The sequence below is a fragment of the Pleurodeles waltl genome, chromosome 5 (assembly GCF_031143425.1).
Source record: "Pleurodeles waltl isolate 20211129_DDA chromosome 5, aPleWal1.hap1.20221129, whole genome shotgun sequence".
NCBI lineage: Eukaryota > Metazoa > Chordata > Amphibia > Caudata > Salamandridae > Pleurodeles > Pleurodeles waltl.
This window is the reverse complement of record NC_090444.1, coordinates 443,044,479-443,069,680: the sequence shown is the minus strand read 5'-3', so window position 1 is coordinate 443,069,680 and position 25,202 is coordinate 443,044,479. Positions and strand designations below refer to the sequence as shown.

The 25,202-nt window shown below is 40.3% G+C and overlaps 1 protein-coding gene across 5 annotated transcripts in view; it reads right to left on the bottom strand.

The window, feature by feature from the left end:
* The window catches only part of AFTPH (aftiphilin), a 206,125-nt gene that overhangs the window by 63,476 nt on the left and 117,447 nt on the right, over positions 1-25,202 (bottom strand). For all 5 annotated transcript variants that reach the window (XM_069234250.1, XM_069234251.1, XM_069234247.1 and 2 more), the window contains 2 exons: positions 21,576-21,632; positions 17,862-17,978 (listed from right to left, as the gene is read on the bottom strand). In XM_069234250.1, coding sequence (XP_069090351.1) covers positions 17,862-17,978; positions 21,576-21,632 — 174 coding nt within the window. The remainder of the gene's footprint in view (positions 1-17,861; positions 17,979-21,575; positions 21,633-25,202) is intronic.

The following is a 25,202-nucleotide window of genomic DNA, read 5'->3' as shown; positions in this document are numbered from 1 at the left end:
GAACAGACATGTTATTTCAATTATAACTGGAAATTGTCACCCACCAATATATTTCCTGGTATAGATTACTTCATATACCATTACACCTTCAAGTAAGACATGTCTCCCTTCCTTAGGGCTTGACAAGGTACTAGATCACAAACCAGTGGCGTCGTTTTTCTTATTTTAAGCTTAAGGTGATGACGTAGCTTTTCATAACTGCAAATAGCAACTTAGGCCTCTTTTAAAACATTTTTGCATTGCTGAGTAATCGCAAGCAACTGCCCACTTCTCATTTTTCCCCAAAGGTAATTTGATCTTTAATTATTAATTTCTATATTGGTAACTAACTAGGCAACTTGATTCAGTTGCAGGCCGGCACTTCAGGCTGTCAAGGAATAAAATGGATAGTGGAAGAAATGAATGAATGAATGAATGGAAGGTAGTAAGCAAGATAGAAACAGGTGGCATTCACAGACTAGATGGATGAATTTCAGTTCATATTATCCAGAGGCAGACTGTGATTAGAGCTTGTGAGATCACAGTGATGAAAGGAAAATACTCGAATTACTGGACAATCCCACAGACTGGGACATCAAATGTTCTTTCAAAAAAAGTAGTGGACTGAAACCATAATCCACTTTCTGCTCCCACTTTGGCAATTTGACATTGTATTGCGGTCTTTCAATAAGGCATTTTAGATAATCTGCAAACACTAAATACTATGAGTGTACACAATGATAAAACACAATTAACAAAAAGGAGTAATAGTAAAGGTTACTGAGGATCCAAATACAGTGATCAAAATAGCTTATGAAGGTAAGAATTTAGGCATTATGGAAAGGAAAAGTACAATGCAATTAGTACTGTGGAATGTCACTACATACAGGCAACCAATCCAACTAACTAGCTCAAGATGGCAAGACATAACCTTTTGGGCTCTCTGATGAGGCAGGCTGTTATCTGATGAGAAAGAAAATAAGTTACTTACCTGTAGCTGTAGTACTGGAATCTTTCATAGATTCATGTATTTGAATCATTCCCATTGTCAAACCTTAGAAAAGCAGTGCAATTATAGAGATAGACTGGACAGGCCCTGGGCCCTTCAATTTAGTTACATATCCTATATATCCTAGTCTTTAAAAAAAAAAAAAAAAAAAGACTACACTTAAGTTCCAACCAATTAGGTTGCACCACCTCTGGAACACTCCAGTGAGAAACTCTAGTCTCTCAGATTTTTAGGGCATGAGTGTAGATAAACACCCAATGAGAGGGAAGATGAGCTTCCAAGGGGAGGAGGGTGGATTGTATGTGAATCTATGAAAGATTCCAACACTGAAGAACTACGGTTACAGGCAAGTAACTTTTTTCTTTACTCGAGTATTGGTTCTTTCACAGATTCACACGCTTGAATCAGATTAAATAGCAGTTGAATAGCATATTTTAGCATGACATCCAATATATATTCATGTAGATATAGAAACATATATTATACATTCACAGCAATGCATATAGAAACAATGTAAAATGTGCATAACGGGTAAGAGATGGTGGGAATGCCCTAGTGCAATGGCTCTCCTCCACTGGTAAAGATACTGCATCTCTGTGAACTGCAGCTTCCAAACAGTAGTGCTATGTAAAAGTGTGTCTGTTCTTTCAGGCCACTGACTTGCATATTTCTTGGAGCAGCACACCAATAAATAATGCTGTTGAAGTAGACATAGTTCTTGTAGAATGAGCACGCACCAATGCTTGCAATAGTGTGGCAGCTTTCCAGTGACAGAATTGAATGGCGGTGGATATCCATCTAGCTATGCTCTGCATTGATAAAGGATAGCCTTTCCTCAGAGTATTATTAGTTAGATTTGTGAAAATGGTTTGCTAGGTAGAACTTTAGGTACCTTTTCAAATCCAAAGAGTATAATGCTCTTTGGGTTAGTGTCGTAGAGTCTTGGAAAAAAGTTTTCAGAATCAGTGGTTCATTAAGGTGAAAGTCTGATGGAACTTTTGGAATAAATTTGAGGTTTGTTCAAAGAACCACCCTATTGTTCTTGAATTGCAGGAAAGGCTCTTAAATGGTGAAAGGCGTTATCTCACTGACTCGTCTCGCTGATGTTAAAGCCAAGAGAAGAGAGAAATGTAATATTCGCTTTGTGGATGGGTTCAAAAGGGCCATTAGTTGCAAATGTACAGTGCTTAGTTGCTAAAGAGGTGGAAGACCCTAAATAATCCTTTGATGAATTGTTTGAGGAGACTGCTAGATCATAATAGTGTAATGCGGCTGATCTTCTAAAGCAGGAAAAGGCTGTCAAATGTACATTAATGGATGCATGAGCAAAGCCAAATCTTGCCAGATGCAGGAGATAAGACAGGATTTCTTCCAGTGTAGATGAAAGTGGATGTACACTAGAGCGTTGGCACCAGGTGCAAAATTGCTTCCCTCTGAGGTGGTATTATTTGTACTGTCTGCACAAGCTCAGGCTCAGATGTCCCTGAATTCTCGTGGAATGCTTATATGTGCAAATTGACTGATTTCAGGAGCCAGACTGACAAGTGCAAGGACTTGGGATCAAGGTGCAGCACTTTGCCCTGGCTCATTGTCAGTAGAGACAATAGGGACTTCAGTTGGATGTGATGTCTCTCTGAGAGGAGGGGTAAGTCCTTGAACCAATGTTGGCTTGCTTATATAAGAGCTATAGGAATGATCCTGCATGGTTTAAGCTTTCATCTTCATGAGAACTTTTGGGAGGAGAGGAATAGGAGGAAAGCTAAGGCAAAGATTCCGGACCATGCAATTGAAAACGCATTCCCCCTCGATCCCAGTTGTGGATGCCAGCTACTGCTGAACCGGCCTTTCTGTTTCTGTTTGAGAAGAGGTCTAGATTCGGCTTGCCCCACTGGTGAAATATGTTCTCCAGAATCTTCTGATCAATTACTCACTCATTGCAAGCGGTTCTCATTCTGCTGAGAGTGTCTGCTATGGTGTTCTGCTTCCCCTGGACATTTTCCACTCTTAGATGCACTTTGTGACAGATTGATCATTCCCAGATATTTTGTGCTTTTTGAGGTAGCAGGTGAGATCTTGTGCCACCCTACTTTTTGGCATAGTGCAGGGTGGTAGGATTGTCTATGCGAATGAGCACTGCAGAATGTCTTATTCTGGGAAGAAAAGCTTGCAAGGCTAAACGTACTGTCTTGAGCTCGAGCAGACTGATGTGGAGAAGTAGCTCAGAAGGTTCCTATTTGCCGCTGACTTGTAGATCCTGCCGATGAGCTCCCCAACCCTCTACGGAATGGTTTGTGGTGATGACCAAAGGACAAGCCAAACGTACAAAGGACAGACCGACTGAAAGGTGTGCTTGCCATATCCACCAGAATAAGGCATTGATCATGCCCAGAGTGACTTGGATGAGGTCATTGTAAGATCCTGTAGTTTGTACCCCCTGCTGCCCAATTCCTCCTGCAACAGATGCATGCACAGATGGCAGAATGGCAATGTGAGGAATGCAAGATAACATTATCCCTAACAGGGACTTTTAGAGGCGAACAGAAAGTAACTTTTTTCTTTGTACCAATTGTGCTAGGGTTAGCGCTTTGATTTATCTTTCTGGTGTGGGATACGCTTTGTTGAGCGTTGTATCTAGTGTAGCTCCCAAAACTGTTACCCTTTGTGATGGTTGAAGAACTGACTTTAGTGAATTTAGTGTGAGGCCCAACTTGTTGAATATGTGCATGCAGGCAGTGGTTGATCTTTGTGTGGTATGGCGGGAGGGTGCTTTGACTAACCAGTCATCGAGATAAGGAAACACAATGTTTCTTTTGTCTCAGAAAAGCCGCTAGTGGTGCTAAGCACTTCGTGAAAATGCAAGGAGTGGAATTTAGGTCAAAAGGAACCACTCTGAACTGATAATGGCTGACGGCTACTGTGAATCTGGGAAATTTCCTGTGTCTTGAGTGGATGGTTCATGAAAACATGCATCCTGGAGATCGAGGGTTGTCATTTAGTCTCCTTAGTTTAGAAGTTGCAGTATATCCTGCAGTGTAGCCATAAGGAGCATTTGTTTCCTGAGATAGGTGCTCAGGCTTCTTAAGTCCAGGACTGGTTACCACTCCAATGATATGATATCTTTCAGACCAAGACAAAAAGGGAATAGAACCCTCTAACTTTCAGTGCAGGAGGTACTCGTTCTATGGCTCCTTTTCTGAGCATGGTCTTGACTTCTAACCTGCTGAGTTGTGTGTGGAGTTTTGAGGCAGGGTCGGTGGTGGTTTTTGGATGAATTCTAATGTATGTCCGAATTGCAAAAGATCTAACACCCATTTGTCGGTTGTGATTTTCTGTCAGTGTTGAAGATGTTTGGATAACCTTGCTTCGAGGCAAGATGTAGGAAACATAGGCAGGGTGGGGGTTTTGGGGGTAGCCGATTCCTGTAATTTGTAATTGCTGGTGGTCTGTGTTACTTCCTTGCCGTCGCCAATTTTCCTTTTGGAAGGGGCCTATTATAAACTGCCTGTGGTAGCTGCCTTTGCTAATACTGGGGCCAAAATTGCTGAGAAGTTGTTGGATACGCTTGGTATTGTTGGTAGCCTCCTCTAAGGGAGGGCTGACCTCTTCCCCGTGGGCCTCAACAAGGCATTTTCCTGTTCTGCAGGTTTGCCAGTGATTTGGCAGTGTCAGTGTCTCTTTTGATTGCCTTGAGGGCTTTATCAACATGTTTGCGCAAGTAGATTGCCATCGTATCGAAGGTCCATGATCTTGTTTTGAACCTGCGGTCTAAAGGAGGTGGCACTGCCTGGCAGCCCTGTCTCCTTAGAACTGCACCTCCTGACAGTTGCCGGAAACCTCTTTTGGTAATGTTCATGGAGTAATCAATGCTCTCGGATGAAGCGTGCTCTCTCCCTGCAACATCTTTTTGGCTTCAGTCCTTACTTACTTGGGAAGTTTGTCAATGTATGGAGCGATATCCAACCACATCTGGTGATCCGAAAGAGCCAAAGAGTTTGCTGCCTGCACTGTAAGCACTGATACTGTGGATTGTGTTTCTGATGCTATCAAGGCACCTACCCTCGTGAGGTGGTGATATAGGTGCTGAAGGGTTTTTGGAGAGACACTGGGCTGCCTGTGTGATCACGGAATCAAGTTTGGGATGCCCACTGAGAGAACTTCTGAGGCTTTGTATTTTTTATCCAGGCATGGTAACACAGCAGCTACCGTGGCTGGATTTTTCATGGTCTTGATGCCCTCATCCCAGATGTAGTTGACAATGGGTACAGCCCTAATCCTCTTACAGAAGGGTTCCTTGAAATCATAAAAAACAGTCTGTTCTTTTAGGCATGTGCAGTCTGAATTTCATAGCTGCTCTCTCTAGAAGATTATGGAAACCCCCTATATCCTCGGGAGGTGAATCTGCACGAGACGGCGTTGGGGATGATGGTGTTGGCAGAAGGTAGTCATCCCACTCATTATGAGCTTCACATAGCTCATCCTCCTCTCTTTCATCATCTGCAGATGAGGAATCCTGTAGGGGAATGGTCTGCAGAGTATGCTTCATAGATGGGGTAATGTGGTGTTTTGAGGGGTTGATGTCTTCAAAGGCAGAGACTTTGAAGGTGGGGGACCCTGCCCAGTTGTTGGGAAACACCTTTGGTAGTCTGCAATCCTAAATTGTAGGTCAGATGCTAGCCATATAGAGAGACAAACCATTACTTCCTAATACTGCTGGAGAAATTATTCTTGAGAAGGGTGATAACCGTGGTCATAATGTTTGTCATTGTTATCATCCTGTTGGTATTTGACATGCAGCTCTGATGGACTGTGCACAATGCTAAAGGGCAAAGGCATAGCTTAGTAAGACTGAGGGGTGAAAGCTTCTGATTTTCTGACAATCAGGCTGACATATAATTATTTAATGCTTTATACGATAAACAGGGTGCATGAGAGGGGCCTACGGGGCAGTGGAAAGGGAGAGGAATGTAGACTGGTAGGAGTAATAGGAGAGAAAACACAATATTAAGTAAAATAATCAGTATTTTTTTAGGACTTTCAAAACACAGAGGGAGAGAGCGCATGTGCATTTTTGTCTGCATGTAAGCAAAAATTCCTGCTGAAATCCAACTGACATCCTACAATACCTGACTAAAAGTACATGTACTAAACATTTCTCAGAAAATATATTTAGTAGGGGGTGTAACACCCCTCTGAAGCTACGCCCCTGCCAAAGGGACCTTTGTCGTCAGAATCATCCCCATCCAAGAGGTGGCTAGGCAGTTTACTGGGTGTTGTATGCTCTGGCCTGAGATATTTGGATTTCTCTTATTTTTGTAGTTTTTCTTTAGATTTATCACTCATCGATGAGGCCGTCAGCGGAGGTTTCAGTGACAATGTCATAGGGGCTGACTGTGTCATTGATGGGATCAACGAGGTAGAAATAATCTTCAGTGTTGACTGTATTGGAGCTTGAGCCGTCAACGAGGTGGTCGAGGAGGACGTGGCCGAAGACAGTGTGGTCACCGTTGTCGACATCGTAGAGGCCGCAGTGGTTGCCTTTATCATCGATGGCATCGACGATGATCTTGTTGTAGACGGTGGTACACTTGTCAACTATCTCTTCATGGACTGTGCTGATGACTTTTATTTTTTATTTTTTTTATTTGTGGCAAAATTGAGGTGGAAGAGCAGAAGGCTCAGACTTTGATTTTTGAGGCCTTTATAAAGAGAAAGTTGTTTTTTCTGCTCTTTTAGTTGTTTTGAAGAAACCTTCTCTTGTGCTGACATAGATGGACTGTGCTCTCTGTGAGACCTATGATGGGTCTCTTTGGAGGATTTTTTAAAGCTCCTCAGAGGAATGAGAATTTCAAGTCTCTCTCTCTTTTCTTAGACTTCCCTGAGGAAGATAAAGAATTCTCACTGTCACCTTCATCTGAAACAGGCTTATTTCTAGTTTTAACTTTCTGGAGCCATAAAAGTAGTCTCCCTTCACGATCCTTCTAGGTTTTTCAGGAAAAGACATGACATAACTTGCAGTCCTTGTGGGATGGATATAGGCAGTACATACAATCTTGAGGGTCATCAGACGAAAACCTCTTCTTGCCACAAATCCCACAGGATCGGGAAATGCCTTTCTTTGCTTTTTTGACATTTCAAAATTCAAGTTCTGGAGCAGCTGGTAGCAGAAGATATATGTATATATATATATATATATATATATATATATATATATATATATATATATATATATATATATATATATACACATACACACAGACGCACACATATATATTACCTAGTGAAAGTCGCCACTAGGTAGTTCTAGTTAGGACCTAGTTTTTTTTTTGCCACCGTATGATGAATCGTCACAACATTTTCTAATTACAATGCTCTCTTCAGCGTCTGTCTGGAAAGTTTCGGAGTGATCAGTCATTCGAGGGCCGAGAAAAAGGGTGGGCGTCCCAATACACGTTTTCCCCTTGCATTTTTCCATAGATCTTTTGAACAAGAATAGTGCCTGAACCACTGGATGAACTTAAACCAAATATGACAGAACGGTAGCTCTTGGGCCAAAAGCAACCTTTTTGTTATATGGTGTAAATCTGTAGTTTTTGAGAAACTAAAGGAAATCAAAATTTGTATATACAGGGATGCGAAGGCTCTGCGAAGCATCCCGATCTCGTGCTGAGATCTGATTGGCTGCCAACACTTCAAACAAGAAGTCTTGGCAGCCATGTTGAGACTCTGCTGAAAAGATTTAATTTAAAAAAGTGGGGTGGCCAGGGTAGGGACACCCTGATCCCTTAAGCTCTGGTGCTGGGGTCCTTTTTAAAACAAATATTCAATGGGAGTCGTGGCAGATCCAACAGAAAAAAAAACAACAAGTGCAGTCTTCCGCGCTTGGTTCAGTAAAGCCCCAGGTAGGCCAAGTCCCCTCAATGCCCCCCCGGGGGACCGCCACCTCCCCAGGGCTAGTCCTTTAATGAGATACTGGGGAGGGGTGCCGCGCAGACCCCCCTCACACACCCCTCCCCCTGTTGCCCTTGGTACTGCCACCTCCCTGAGGTGAAGTTAGTATAAGAAATAAAGGGATGGAAAAGAGAGAGATTGTCATTGCACTGGTCTCTCCATACAATGACTTCAACGAGTCAGACTGCCAAGATGTTTGGTACGAACATTATAGCTACATTTGGATGCAGAGCACAACAGAGTCACTTCTGGCCTAATGCTCAAGGTCTTGTGCTGTCACTCAATAGGCTGAAGGTTCAAATCCTAGTATCACTTGGCAGTGTGTTTGTTTATTTACTAGTGTTTTGAATGTTGAACCTTTGTAGTGATGGAACATTCACCTTTCTTTCCAATCATGTCTGGTTTAATTGTCACAGGTACGTCTGGAAGCATCACAGTAAGGTGTGACCTAAGGCCTAAAGGTTAAGGCCACAGACCCTCACACTGAAAGTTAAGGGATCTACTTCAGGTGTGTCGGTGGTCGTTTTCCTTCTTAAACTTCAAATGTTTACGGTTCATACTGAAAAGTGATCTCACTCTTTGTTATTGATGAATACACTTTTCTTTTCAATTTGTACAGAAATATCTCTACTCTAAGTATATCATTCAGCAAATCCTAAATAAATCCCTCTAGCTCCCTCACCCTCTCTTCCTTTCAATTTCTCTTTCAATCTCTTTCTCCCACTCACAAATCCACTCAAATCTTACACACCAAGACCCTTGTGCACCTACTCACAGATCCATTCAGACCCTCGCAAATCCACTCCCAGACCCACCCAGACACTCACACAGTCCCATTGAAACCCTCACAGACTCACTCACACAAACACACACACCCACACACAGACGCACCCACTCACAGACCCACTAAGACAGTGACAAACCCACTCACACACACACACACACACACACCGAGGCACACTCACAGCCACACTCACACTCAGATACACCCTCCCACACCTATTCTCACACCCAGAGAGACAGGCCTTTCACTGTGCGCAGATGGGTGGTTAGGGGGGGATGGTTGCAGGCCCTGTGGCCAACCCCCATCCGCTATGTAAAAAATAAAAATAAAAAAATTCACTGATAAAACACAAAGGTTACAGTGACGGTATAGTCAGGAAACTGAATTTAAAAAAAATAAAACACAGAAATTCACTTAAAAAACAAAAGTTACAGTGATGTTAGGCTCACATTTTAAATGTACAAAACTAAAGAAACTCACCTGTTATAGCTAGAGTTATCTCAAGTAACTACAACTCATGCATTAAGCTAACTGTAACTCATGCACTGCCAATTACCCCACAAATTACGGCAATCATGACATATTTGATAACATCACTAATAATATCAATGTAACTGTGCATGGCGGGGGAGCGGGTTATAGTTACTTTAGGGCACACGTTATAGTTAATTGAGATAACTAACTATAACAGGTGAATTTCTATGGTTTTGTACGTTTAAAATGTGAGCCCAACTATAACGTCCCTGTAACCTTTGTTTTTTTAAGTGGAGTTCAATTATTTTTTTTTAATTCTATTTCCTAACTAGAATGTCCCTGTAACCTTTGGTTTTTTAAATGGAGTTCTATTTTTAAAAAAAATTCTATTTCCTAACTAGAACGTCCCTGTAACTATATATATATATATATATATATATATATATATATATATATATATATAGCTGAAAATCCTCTGGAACAAGTAGATCTGAGCAGAGCTCAGTGGAGACTCCCTCACATGATGTGCAGAAGAAAATCTGAGAGACTGGAGCTACTCACAGGAGTTTTCCAAAGAGTGGTGCAACCTGATTGGTTGGAACTTAAGTTTAGTCTCTTTTTTAAAAACGACTAGGATATGTTACTAAACTGAAGGGGCTAGGGCCTTTCTAGTCTATCCCTATTATTGCACTGCTTTCCGATGGTTTGATGACGGGGAATGATTCAAGCATGTGAATCTAAGAAAGATCCAATACTGGAGTAAATTCATTTTTTGAAAACCCTATTTACAGTTACCCACATTTTCTATGTACAGTGTGTCCTCAATATACAAGTCTTTTAATGAACTTCTGTGTGATCTAGCTGTGTTCTGACGTTTTTTTTTTGTTTTAACTGGGAACACTTTGCTCAAGTGAAATAATTCACAAACATGTCTACTGAAATCACTGTGTTTTCTTAAGGATATCAGAAACATTCAGATTTTTAGCATATACCCTTATTGCACCTGCCCCCCACTCTGCTTTTCTACTACTTACCTCTGCTCATCCCTTTCATATGTTCAACCTCCAGAATTTGCCATCATCAGCTACCTTCTGTGTTCAGCCTCTTCAGTATCTTCCAGTGCAGCTGTACTAATACCATTATGATTCAAGTTTATCTAAGGGTTTCAGTTTCTTTGCCAATTGTTCTCAGTGTTTCAATGTAAAATACCAATCCCAAAAGTTATTTGTCTGTGCAGCACACAGACAACGTCTAGGTAAAACTGTGCAACATGAAAAAAAGTCAAATAAATAAATGTGTAATAAATGTTCACTTAATTAGTAATGTACCTCCTCATAGGTAGTAATCGTTTACTAGTAAATATGGACTGAATATGATCAAAACTGTTGTACTTGCTGACATAGGAGAACGGAAACTGTGTGTTACTCGACAACTGAACAATTCAAACATGCAATACTTATGTTAACTGAAACAGTGAGCGGAGTTTACTGTAGTTATAATTTGAATTGACAGGAAATATTTAGGGATAACTATCCAATTGTTGAGCTAACAGGAAATAGGTAGGACTGACTACTATGACAGGCTATCCTTAAGGGTCACAAATGTTAGCTTAAGAAAGTCATTCGGATGGGGGTGGGGCGGGGGGAGTTTCACATTTATGATGTCTCAAGCATATTCAATTACTTGAATAAATTGATTTGAATGGCTACTGCAGACCAAGTACCTTTTATTCTGGATCCTCACACATCTCACTCTTAACCTAAGTGTGACCCGATCCATTTTAATTGGCCTGCCTCATCTATAAAAATGCCCTGCTGAGTACCCTACTCTGATAGCTTTATTATTGCTGCTGACACCTGGTGTGAATCAACAAAAGGTTAAAAAAGCAAACCCCCTCTACTGAGGGTTTTCAGGAAATGCAGCAACCATCAACCTAAATTGAGAAAACATGGTGATTATTCCCCTTTTTAATGCAATTAAAAACTGGGTTTTATAATGTGTTTTTGAAAAGCAATTTATTGTTCTTCTAAATTGTTGTATTTCTCTGATCTCAATTTTATTTTCATGTTCTTCCTGTTTTAATGTGAAATGTTATAGCTTGTATTTATTGGCTATTTACAAAACATACATTCTGTGTTCAGTTCACAAAATAATAATATAATAGCGCTCACTGAGAGAGCACACGGCCGAGCCCACTGGACATTAACAGGCTTATCAAACAAGGTGATAGAAAGGGTAACACTCAACACACATGCTCCCTATCCAACTAGATTGCCACATCAAAGGTATGTGGGTTCCTGGCAGGAGTTACCCTTAATTTGCCTCCACATATTTAAACTGTATGAAAGATAATGGGTAAGACACCTCACCCACTTTCATTTTTGGCATGCTTCATCATGGGTGCCTTATCCCCATCTGAGTAGGTTGATACCACTCAGATGGACTCAACCACTTGTTAGGAGTTCATGATAAATTCCTTTCACTGGATCTGAACAGGGAATCTAGATCTTATAAATGGCTCAGGGTATACTCGAAAGATATCTCTTTTATTGTTGAGTTACTCTGGACATGATTAACATCTAAAGCAGGTAGTATAATGTACTAAAAATATGAGTAATTTTAAACAAAAACTGATACTTTGTTTTGCAGTTTAATAATTATTCCAACTATTACAGTGTGCTGCACTGGAACGTGCTCTGCTCTTGGCATATGAAAGTATGGTTGAATATCTGGACCACTGTAGTGGGTCAGACCCAGAGCGCACAACAATATGATCAAAGTGTTCCCAATCATATCCTTAAAATTATGACTGAAAAACAACACAATTTCTCTGTCAAGACTTCTACTCTTGTGTCCAACGAAAGTCTTTGGTGATTTGTTTAGCAAAACAGGATTCTGTTCTGGTCAATGCGTATACAACGTTTCTGCACATTACGAAGTTCATTGTGGGTAATACTTTGTCATCATACAGACTGTAGACGGTGTACAAAACCCAATGCATTTCGGGACCATATGTCCATTCTTCAGGGGAAACTGAATTTAAACGGGAAACAAGGAGGGATGTTAACAATTCAATACACAATATAAATGGAGAAAAACACCAGTGTGGACCAGTGCTCTTCCTCAGGAAATTTTAATATACCACGTGCCCCATGGAGATGCCCTTGCAAACTTGCAAAAATCTCTAAGTAGCATTCCAATGCCCACTCAACCAAAGAGATGGCCAATGTGAATAAACGGTCAACGATAGAATAATCAATGTGAACTGACCAATCTGCTCAAGACAGAAGCATATTGTAACATACTGCGTGCAAACCAACTTTGCACCTGTGTCTAAGAACACCCACGCAGCAAAAGAGAAACAGTTAAAATGAAAGAAACAGTTAAAACGATGTGTTCCCCTTAAAAAGGTACCAGTTGTGAAAATCAGTCGCCACATGTAGTCTAAGATAGATCTCACTGTGCCTATAAGTCTCAGCATGCAGTGTCAAAGTTCTACACGGCAAAGAAAACGTACTCACTACGGCGGCACGCCAAAATGATGAACCGCTGAAAGTGAGTTTATACAAAAATATGCACCCATAATAACAGACACCACAACACAGGAACTGATGCATCTGCAAAAAAAAGTAGACTGCTGAAACGTAATGAAAACCCAACTGCACCAGTGAGTGGACAAAAAACTAAAAAAAGAGGATGGCATGCTGTTGTTACCTTGAGTTCAAAATACGCAACTGTAAACAGTAAATAGAAAAACAAACACCAAAAGTGTCAAACTGATGCTTCAAAGAGTGCTCTGCACAGTAAACTTCAACATCTACCTTAGCACCTTACTGCAACACTCCTCCCTAACAATTGTGACTGCTCGCCTTTATCAACCATGTCCCAGCGGTTGATGCCGTAATTAGACCCCGCCCTCTGCACGCTTTTAAACCCATAAGGTAATGTGTGATTAGTGCACAGTGAGCAACGTGCTGGAAAACATAGTACAATGAAAATGGCATTGTTCTCACAGGGAAACGGAGCAGTAGCAACAAAAAGTTTAAGGTAGAATACTAATTCATGCAAATGAAAACATACATAAACATATATAAGAAAATATGTACAAATAAATTGTTGTGTGACAAAAAATGAACTGTCCTTGAAACTACAATTACAGTTCACAAATACAAAACATCAGAAAGGATTACAGCGAGTCAGACCCACATAGAGTCTATAACATAACAGCAGTTATGTGGAACTGCGAGTCATTAAACAGTTCATATCACCAAATGATAAACACGAACCATGGCGGATAACAACCATACATAGGTCAAAGAAAACTGCTAAAGCGTATACGTATGACGTAAATTAAACAAATTATGCCAAAAATGCAAGATACAAAGAATGAGCACTGCATTTGTTGATTTCAAACATGAATACATTGAACATATGTCGAATGCAATTAGAAGTGAGTGACAACCATCTAGCTGCTGCTATTTACAAGACGCCAGCTAACTTCAATTCATCATTAAGGCCCTTAGGTGTTAATGTGTCAAATCGTTTGATCCACTAAGTTTCTCTCTGGGACAACAATTCAGATGTACTAATTTCAGGGCTGGGTCTGATTACCTCCAGAATTTAAAACCGTAATTGTTCTACATTGTGTTTTAATGCCATCCAGTGCACTGCCAAACTAGAATTTTGATTCTTGTTGCATATCATACTCTTATGTTCTGTAAAACAAACTTTGATCTTTCTTTCTGATTTGTCAATGTACTGGGAACCACATAGGCATTTGATAATATAAATCACAATTTGTGTATTACAGTCTGCAGAACGTCTTAATTTGACAGAATGTCCGGTAGATGGGTGGATCATAGTATCGCCTGTTATCACATTGTTACAATGGACACAATGCTGACATTTTTTTGGTCCTACACAATTTGTGACAGTTGATGATCTTATTGTCGTTAAAATCTCTTTCAAGTTTTATTTGTGCAAGTATGTGCAAATAGTGGCTTGTGTCGAAACAATCCTTTAAAATCCGGCTCGGACTGCAATATGTTGCAATTGACCCTCTAGGTTTGGGGAGTGTAGTCTTATGCAATAATTTAATGTGATCCAACGCTTTGACTTGCTCCACTGTGAAATCCAACAAATACTTGAAATACCTCCCTGTCCATGAATGATGATCTATACTCAAACAAGATTTTGGCACAAACCGCTGGATCAGAGGCAATCCTTTTGATTTGGAGGAACTGGGAATAAGGCAGATGCCATTTAAGTGAGGGTAGATGGAAACTTTGAATTAGTAGTGAGCTGCTCCTGTCTGTTGGTTTTCTACATACTTTAATGTTCAAGCCAGATGGCAATAATTCCAACCAGCCATCCAAATGTGTGAAGGTTCGATCACTGATGTGATATCTGAACTGGATCCAGGGATTCCACTGGTTTAAGATCTTGATGTTGCCTTCCAATTCCATTCTCATGTTGTGCCAAATCACAAAGATGATATCCATATATCTAAAGTAGCCAGCTATGTTCTGAATTCAAGATGGTTCAGAAAAAATGAATTCCTTTTCAAATTTGTCCATGAAAATGTTAGGATAAGCAAGGGCTCCTGAAAAGCCCATCGAAGTGACATTCTACTGTAAATAGAAATGGTCAACCCATACAAAATAACTGTGGTACAAACAAAAATGTAGACGCTCCAACAGAGAAATCTTGTTGGCTCGTAGACAAGTCGGATGCAATAGTGCCCACTCTACTGCCTCTAGCCCTTCCTGATGTGGAACTGATGCGTACAAAGCTGTTACATCTATTGTACATAGCCACCAAGTGGCTGAGTCTGAACAGAATGTTTTGCATTTGTCTAAGAAAATCCATGGTATCCTGGATATAAGATCTCCAATGTTAGTTTAATGGTTGAAGAAACATATCCAGATACTTCCCCAAAGGTTCATGATGGGAACCACAAACTCAAACTATAGGCCCGAAGGAGGGCGGGAGGGAAAGAGTCAGTAGCATGAACAAGAGTGGTCTGCGGGGAAACTCCACGGTAAAGTAACACTTGATGATTTTACTGATCTATTCCATTGACAAAGCTTTTTCCAGAATTTTGGACAAGGTCCCGGCTATTGCTGTGGTGGGAGTATAGATCAAGTAAGATGTATGTGGTGTCATCTGACTCATGAGCTACCTTAGAGTAGTATGAAAATGTTCAGTCCATAACCACCAAAGCTCCACCCTTGTCCGCTGTTTGTAAAATCAGGTCTTTGTTGTGTGATCACGATCGCATAATAGACTGATCTTTACAAGTCATGTTCTTTGATTTTGCTGAACAGAAGTTAAGATGCTGTATATTCTTCTTTACCAAAGCCTCAACCATATCTAGTGTTTTATGTGAGGAGGGAGCAATAAATGAACTTTTTGGCTTGAATTCTTGGAAGAATCAGTGACACATTGTCAAAAAAATGTCATAGATGTAATGTCCTCATGAATCTCTACAGAGCAATCTCACTTTCAAACAGGTTAAAGTCATAAGTGGCAACTAATGATGCCCCCTTGTTTAGTACTGAGTGTATATGTGTTGTTGGTTCTGTTGATAGCTAGATGATTTTGTTTTGGCTCCTCTTTTTACTCACTGGTGCAGTCTGGTTTTCATTACGTTTTAACAGGCTACTTTTTTGCCGGTGCATCAAACTCCTGTGTTGTGGTGTCCATTATTGTGAATACATACTATTGTATGCATCCACTTTCAGCGCTGCATCGCTTTGGCGTGCCGCCGTAGTACGTTTTCTTTGTCATGCAGAGTTTTATGATGACAAAGTATTAACCACGATGAACCTTGCAAATGTGCAGTAACATTCATATATGAATTGACTGGAACTGAATCCTGTTTTGTTAAACTAATTGCCAAAGATTTTTGTTGGTCACAAGAAAAAAAGTCTTGACAAAGAAATTGTGTTGTTTTTGAGTCAACCTTTTAAGGATGAGATTGGAAACATTTGAATCTTATCGCTGTGCGCTCCGGGTCCGGCCCACTATGGGAGTCCAGCTATTCATAAAAACTGAAGCTAGCATATTTTCTGAAAGGAGTGTTTCATATGTTCAGCATGACTAACTACATGTTTCGGCCTGGTCTGTTCACCCATATGGGTTGTGGGAGTTCCTGAAGTTGCAGTCCCTACCTGAGATGCAAAGGTTTCCATGCAATCACCGTGGCAGTGAAAAGCGGATTACTAGGTATTTGGTGGTAATCATCCCTTGACAAAGTGTGATCAACCCAAATTGAGGTTAAATCCAGTTTTTCAACAACATGTAGGAGAGCCTTATTCCTCTACTAAGATGTATGAAAACCTTTGCAGAAAAGGTAGAACCCTGAAGGAAGGCTGACAATACATTAACAGTTTGTTAAATAGCAGTATTGCGTTTCAGTGCGCAGACATTTAAATGTGAGGAAAAATGAGCACCTTGGGCCGGATTCACAAATTGCATTTGGAGTACCCAAAGTAGAACTACACTCATACTACTCTCATACTATAAAATACTATTCACATATGTATGGACTGAGGCCACTGCTTTTGCTACCTTGTCAGTGGAAAAATCGCCGCACAAGCAGGTATATACTTTTGTAGTAAATGAGGGAGGGACGAGAGGAAGTGGCTTAGAAATGGGAAATTTGTACTATGAAATGGGGTGGGTTTAGGGACATTTAAGAAGGTGGCTATAAGGGACATGCTAATACACACAGTCACAAAAGAGTAAGACCACTGCTCTTCACAAACTATGCTACTAAAGTAAGCACAGCCATAATGTGACAAACAGGCTCAAATGTACTCCAGACCAGCCTTGTAGAAAGTCAAGAACCAAACATGGACGCTCCCAGGTACCTCTACACACTCCCATAGAAAACAATGGCGGTAATAAAATAACACCTAATACTAGTGTTAAATGAAATAAATTATTATGACAGTTTTAAATATTTATTTATATATTTATTTGGTATTAAAAATTATATATAATTATTATTTCTTATTTTAACATGCACCCAGTTTGATGAGTTAATATGCCTTAGTATTTTATTAATTCTAGAGAACAGTGGTGGAAATATACACCCAGGTGTATTAATAGTAAATTGTGTTATAGGAGGTTCTACCCCTGGACATGAGGGGAAGGTGTCATGCAAGTTTACAAACTAGGTGTAAGCCTACACCCAGAAATGGTGACCAGGAAAAAGGGGTGGACTTACACTTAGGTGTCGGAGTAAATATGCACATGAGTAAATATATACTTGTATGTATACATCTGACAAAACGGCAGAATCTGATTGAAGGTAAACAACCCTACTAGGGAAGAAAGTAATAGGAGAAATTAAGTTACATTTGTTGAAAGTCAAACAAACAAATAGTGAACATTTAGAATAAAAAAAAGTATTCTAAGCAATGAAATAATACAATAAAAACAACTTTTACAATGCAAGCCTCTCATAGACTTGCAATACAGCGAAAGGGCTACAGATCAGTAAACGCCACAATGCTAAAATGATAAAGGCCTCAAGATGGTTGACAGAATTAAAATGTAGCGGAGTCCATGTAAGAGAACCTTAAATCTGTTAGCTCAACAATTTTATGTAAAAGTTGAACCTCTGTCATGAAAGATAAATTGTGCAAAATCGATTGTTACCTGCAACTGATCAGAGGGAGCTATCTCCGGTGACACAGGGGGAGTATGACCTATTGAGGTGATCTTTTCTGCAGCAGACACTGGTTTTAAAGGTTCTTTTGTAGGTTCCAACATACCCTAAAAATAAAAATTAACATAAAGACTTCAGATGGAAGACAACAGAAATACACTGTTTCCAGGTGGTCCAATGCATATCACCTTTTTACAGTAGCAGAGAAAGCAACCAGAATAATAAGTTGTATGTAAATAGGTAGTATAAATAAGTAGATGTATGGTGAATAGCAATGAAACCCTGTAGGATATATCAGTTTTACAATTTACCAATAAAAGCAATAGCTGCACTTTTCTAAAATGCCATAGCTCTTTACAAAGCCTTTGCAAAATATTCAAATAGTTCTACAGAAGACAGGACACATGTTCACTTCCGCTCCTGACTGCTGTGTATTGCTAACAGGTTGTGCACATGGACCGGAAATAATCTAAATATACATTGGAGCCTGGGAGTGTTTAGCTACATCTAAAACCTTTTCCCCTATAACATCACAGTCACTTCCGATTCAGACAGGTAATTCCACTGAGAAGAACCTTGAGAACAAATCAGCACACCATAAATGTGTACAAAATGTTTAAACATATGTACCCAAAATAATATTGTAAGAGGCATAAGATTTGATCTTAAATATCAAGGTCCTACACAAAGTCATTTGTGACCAGGTTTTTCCTCAAAAAGACAGCTTTACCACCTCGGACAATAAAACTGGCCAATTTCACCTATGCTACCAGAAACCAGGGGCAATGATTTTTTCAACAGTTGGTCAGATACATTTCTTTATTCTTTTTCACTGAACACTGTTAGGACTGGTACATGGATCACCTTCACACATCCAAAAGACTTCACAAGAAGTTGAAATGAAAACAAAGTCTCTCCAGGCTCGAAGGTCATATACTCCATTCTAGTTACAATCTCTGAGCTTGGCAACATGGCACCTGAACACATGTCATGTGGCAATCTAAACCTGGACAAGTTGGCACAATTCCGAAAGTGGTTCAAGTTCCTCAAAAAGGACTTTCTATTCGTTTTAACGCCAGAGATTTTGTATGTGCGGTATCCAGAAGAGCATGAACTTAACCACATTGCAATGAGGAGGAGTAGGGCATTATTTCCTTTGCATGGCTAAGTCAGGTCTCTAATTAGCTCTTATTAAGGTGACCCATACCATTGCGACTTACAGGAAAGATAATTCCCAGATTTCCTTAACAATAACAATCATTTAGAATGTTTTTGGGGAGCCTTAACAAGTTTTCTCACCGATCAGGAGACAAAATATAGTGCTAGCAAAATTGAGTCAAAAGCATCAATCTCTAATGGAGCAATACAACAAATATGGTACAATTCTGGATCTCATTTTTGGGTGGTGAAGTGGGGCAAAAAAGGAAAAAAGGATTCTTAGGCTGTATCAAAATGAACAAAAACATCTGCCAGAACAATGGGTGATGATTGACGTAAAGGTATAATATTATAAATACTATTATGATGATGAAGAGCTGTTGCCTAACTGGATCCAATTTCAGTTAACTCTGCCAAATCTATTTACAAACGTATTATTTTGAATCTGGATTGGTCATTTATAAAAATGAAATAAAAGCAAGTGAAGTCAAGTACATATCACCTGCAGAGAGGTTGTAGAACGTTTTCAAATAAAAAAATACAAAGAGATATATTTGTATAAAGAGCTCCAGTATCCCAAACGTGGGTGGGAATACTGAAAGGTTTATGGCTAGTAATGAAGATCATGTGACGGAGAACCTCACTGAAATGATAGGTAGGATCTCCAGTCTTCAGGAGTGCTATAACAGACTCAAGATACTATTTAATTAATGACATTCATTCCAGAATGTACCCAGGAAAGTACAAGTTTGACAGATTTAAGTCTGATGACATTTGAGAGGTTGGTGCACGCAAACTGACTTTGAAAATATGAAACCATCTGCACTGCCTAGGGCTAAAGCAGATAGTGCACTGCCAAATCATAAACAGTGCTCCTGAAACTCTCAAAATTAGCCTGGCACAATATAAGTTCAGATTAAATGCCTCATTAGGTCTCATGCAAAGCAGACAGGCATGGGTGTTATAGTGAGAGTTAGAGGTGATCTCCATGCAGTGCCCTGCAGGGGGAATGTTTTGATCGCGTGCAATGCTTTGGGGATTTTTGCATATTATGTAACTCATCAGAGTGTTCTCTTATTTATGCATATTGAAAATCTATTCATTAAACTGAAAGGCTGCAGAGTGTTTCACAGCATTAGTCCCTGTCCTGGCCAAGCAACACATTGTAATGCTATGTGAAATCTTCTCCAGCACTGCCTATCTACCATTTGTGAAAGAAGTGCACGGTGATTTCCTGATAGTTTGATTTTCCTGGAAAGTGCGCTAAGTCTATATCACAGATATTATAAAACTGAAATATGGGTGAGGTTTTCAAATGTAACTTTATAGGTATGCCACTGCTGTCATATAGTATCAATTTTTTTCCTAGCTACCTTATAAAGAGATGTAAAAGTGATTACAATGTAGTATGGCAAATTCCTCAATCTAGCCCATGGATTGTCATGCCAATTTACGGACACAATCCCGCTCCACCAAGCTCTCAGTCTTTTAACTGAACAGACTTAAACAGAATGAATATCTACTCCATGGCACATAAAATAGTACTTATAATAGTGACATCTGGGATTGGGCAGAGAGTAAGAAAGGCACATTTTACAGGTTGTCTTGTCATCTAGAACTCTGCTGACCTGCTATCTTTAATGGTGAGGTTTATGGGGAAGATAATTTAAATAAGTAGAATCGGGTAAGATGTGGGAGCAAAATAACAAAGTTGGTGGCTTCCTCTTGTTGGAGAACCACAAATTCAGAATCTTTGTGGATGATATTTGGCTGAAGGAAATGAATAGAGAGGCTAGAAATCCTGAACCCCTGAGTATGACATTAACTATATTTTATCTAGAGCTGACAAATATCTCAGTATTGTCTTCTTGAAGAGCTGTACATACCTCTAGTTAGTAGCACCCAATGTAATACTATTTCATTTACCGACCTCATAACGATGGAAGATCAAGTTGACCTTAATGAGATTTAACAGTTCGACCTTCAGGTCACAGGTGGAATTAGTGGAAGTTGTTTAACTGACAGAACCACCTTTCCAGTAGGAGGGACTGTGACAGCTGTATGACCACAGGATTCCTCTACATCAGTGGTTCCCAACCTTTTGATTTCTGTGGACCCCCACTTTAACATTAATGGAACCCGGGGACCTCCACTGAATCATCATGGGAATCGGGGGACCCCCGCCTGAGTCATTACTGGAAGCTGGGGACCTAATTTGTCAATATTTGTTAATATTTTTTAATTTTCTAGGCTCTCGCGGACCCCAGGGGGTCCCCGGACCACAGGTTGGAAACCACTGCTCTACATAATTTATAACTTCACCATCAAATGTGTGAGGTATCTAGAAAGCTATGGATTAAGGACCCAACTGTGAAAGCTTTCCAGGAAGGAATTTGTTCTAGTTTAGAAGCACTGAGCACCTGTGGGAGTAAAACACATAGATGTTTCTCTTTGTAAACACTTTCTGTCCCTGCCATGCTTAGCTTAGGAAACATGCAGATTGACCTAATATTTCTGCAAACAATTACACTTAGGGCAACGCTTACCAGTCCGGATGCATACATGGGCACTATAACTGGCTGCTTTTTATTGCCTGTGAACAGCTGTAAAAAAAACATAAAAAAATACAAATTTGAAGTAATATCATGGTTTATGCAGGTTTTCTCTCAAATTGTATGATGATGTGTTTTATAAACGTATATTACAATTTATCATTCAAAACCCTTATTTCATATTCATTTAAACCTTTCGAGACAAAGTATAAATACAACCAAGTTAAGTCCACATCTTCCTAAAATTACACAAAAGTCACCCTTTCAGTCACAATAAATTTCACATATTTCTGCGAGTACAAGAGACAAATTTCTGTTTACAGCCTGGCTTAAGCAATACTTAACATAAGGAGAACTTATTCTCTTGCACAATACAGACTCTCATAACACTTACACTTGAACTTTAAGAATATTTTAAATATGCGGTTTTATTCGTAAATGTTAGGTGTTAAAAAGCAATGAAACTTGAAAAATGTTCCTTAACCACCTTAATGCAGAGGACGAGACATACACTTTCTTGCACAGCACTTTCGTACCATTTAAAAAGAATGCTATCTGTTGTGCTATATTCTTTATTCCTAATGGAGAAATCCACAAACACTAGTACCTTTGGAATCCACAATATGTGTGAAAAAGGACGCAAATTTGGCATATATGCCTTTTGTGTAAATAAAGTTATGAAGGTTTAAGTGCCCTACATTTAAAAATAAAAAGGCTCATGACCTGGGTGTGGAATGAGCGTGGGATAAGCCTCAGCAATTAAAGGGTTAAATCAAATGTTCCAGTGCACCACTGGACGAAATAGCTCTACGGAGAAAAATATGCCAAGAGCAAAATTTCAAGACAATGAATCAGCTCATCTATTTTCAACCGTCAGGGTCAAGTCAGGGTAAGGGTGAGTCAGGTAAGCACACTGTTTAGTTTGCTATGTTCATATAGCTTGGGAAACTGGATGGTCCACGTCAAGCCATGTGACCTGCTTCACTTGGGTGCGAACTACAACAGGAAGAAGCCCGCTAGGGTGTTGCTACTTTTTCATTAAATATATAGCTTTTCCAGGAAAGCAAAGGGAAATAAGCAAAAATAAGACATAAAGTACTAGATTAATGATATGTAACAAACAACATTTGACTAGAATACAAATGAAAGGCTTAGTGTCCCATTTCATAACAAATGGGGAAGATAATTACAAAACAATTATGTGAACGGGGTCCAAACACTTTTGTTGGGGGTAAACCATGCTATGGATTTAGAAACTGCAGTCTAAAAGAATAAAAGTCTGGCAAGGAGTAAACTATTTGCCTTAAAAAAAAATTAAAACCACCCTTGCATTTCTTGCCAATGCAGGTCGGGGTATAAAGTACTTCATAACACATTATCGATTTAAGTCCTTCAAGCTTCCAAAGCTGACATGCATGTGCTGAGAAAAAGACTATTCCCTGCATGATAAATAGAAATGAACCCTTGCCCCCAAGTTACTGAACTGCAAGTGAATCTGGTATGCTGGCAGTTTTGGTTCAGAAAACATCAAATCCTGCATGCACAGGCAGGCCTAAGCCCAATACTGACCCTGAGACCTCGAGAGCGGCTCTGAGGTTACGTGGGATTCGTCAAATGCGTACCCCTTAATCAACACAGGACTGCAGCCTGTGTCCTGGAAAGTGTCCAGAGAGCTGTGATGACAGAGTACCATTTCTGCATTCTTAGTACTTGGACTGGCCTTTCTCCATGCTTCAAAACAAAGCACAGTGTATATTGGACTGCTTCTGTAAAGTTCTGCTAATGTGACATGCATAGAACATGCGTTGTCTACCCTGTGTATAAATAAAGTGCGTGTTGCTCGGACTGTGCCTTCTAGCTGGGCTCCTTGTTGGCTGGGATTGTATGTATGCTATAGCCAGTTGGATCCAATTTTTATTTCCCCTAGTTTTGATAGTGCAAGATGGTGTTTTTGATGCACCCTTCCAGACAGAGAAAGAATACAGCCTGCATTCCCGAGCTGTAGGTTGTAGCCATAGACACTGATGAGTGAGAGGAAGGAGACAGAGCCACCCTCAAAAATACTGAGTGATCTATTTAGCAGGGGATCGCGGTTTAATCCATCCTGAGCATTGTTATTTGTGTGATGGCAGGAGAATGGGGTGTCAGCAGGTTCGGTTATTAAAGGTAGAGACGCTTTTAGGCAGAACAGGGGCCTTTTGATCCCCTTGAGTGGCCCAAGCAGGAAGGCTGATGACAGTGAGCTTGTGTTATGGGGAGCTTGTGTTATGGGTACTCTTGTTTGGAGCTAGCATCATCACAATCTGCTTTGACAGTTGTCACTACCCAAAGAAATGACTGCACAGCAGAAAGAAGAGGAGATTATGAAAAGGAACCACTCCAAGTAGATCCACATCGACTGTGTGGGAACTATGCATGAAAGTGGGCCCCAAACCATCCTACTTGATCCCAGTTCCCGGATACTTCACCGACCAAAGACAGATGTGTTCTGCAGAGTACTCAAAGAGCTTTTGTTATCTAAGTGTGGTGATGCTGATAGTCTCCGAGAGACGAGGGGACATCGCCTGAAAGCTGAAATCTCTAGTTGGAGATGCTGGGGGTTTGCCAAAGACCTGGGAGTTTGCTTGCCTGCCTGTTATGAGGTGAGAAAGAGAGTGCCGGGTACTGCCAAACCTGTTAGAATATGTAGAATCTGTCTGCCATGTCCAGGTAAGGACTGTCACAGAAAAAGAAGTTTGCCAAGGGAGCATGTCCACAGTAGCCTCTCCTACCCGAGTGAAGACCAAATTCATCTTGACGAGTCACCTTAGCACCTGCTGATGCAACAGCCACAGAGGAAAGCTGAGAACTTGTACTTACTATGCCTTCGCCAAGCCAGAGAACCTCACACCACACCGGAGGTAATAGGTATCCCACTATGAGTGCTGGAGCTGCATGTCCCGTGACCCTTCTCTGCATTCTTCACTAGCTAATGTGCCAAGAAGGAAGTGGGGCTACCCAAAATGAACCTCAGTGACCGCAGACACAACTGCTCAACCCTTGCAGATAACAGCTGCACATCCATGCTTGGCAAATCCAATTGCGTGCCACAATCAGGTACCACTGATGCCTAAAAGACACTGCCTGTGAATTTAATAAACAGATCTTTTGGTGGGACTTCGAAAGATAATTGCAACCTGCATACAAAAGCTGACTAGCCAAAGGTTACGGACTGACCTACTGGTCACAGGTTGCAGGAAGGCTGTTTCACTTCAGCCATAGTGAGCCCACACCTTAATTTGAAGACTTTCTGGTTTTGGTGTAATGAAGCCCATATATCCTGGAGTGGGCATCCAGTAGTGCTACTCTTTCTTTATGTACCATATTACTATGATGTGATTAAAGTGCTTCTCTTTAAAGAAATTACTAGAGTGGAACTTCTCTTACGGTATTATTGTTTAAGCTCGTAGTCTCTATCCCCTCCGCAGTACTTCTCTGAGCAGCACATGGACTGTTCACCATCACTGCCCTGAGAGTCAAGTGCAGTAGTGGTGTACTTGGTCCACTCTGCACTGCAATAGTAGAATGGATCTCAGGTAATCACTAGGAAAAAGCCTCAAACCACTACAGTTGAGGTCTTGT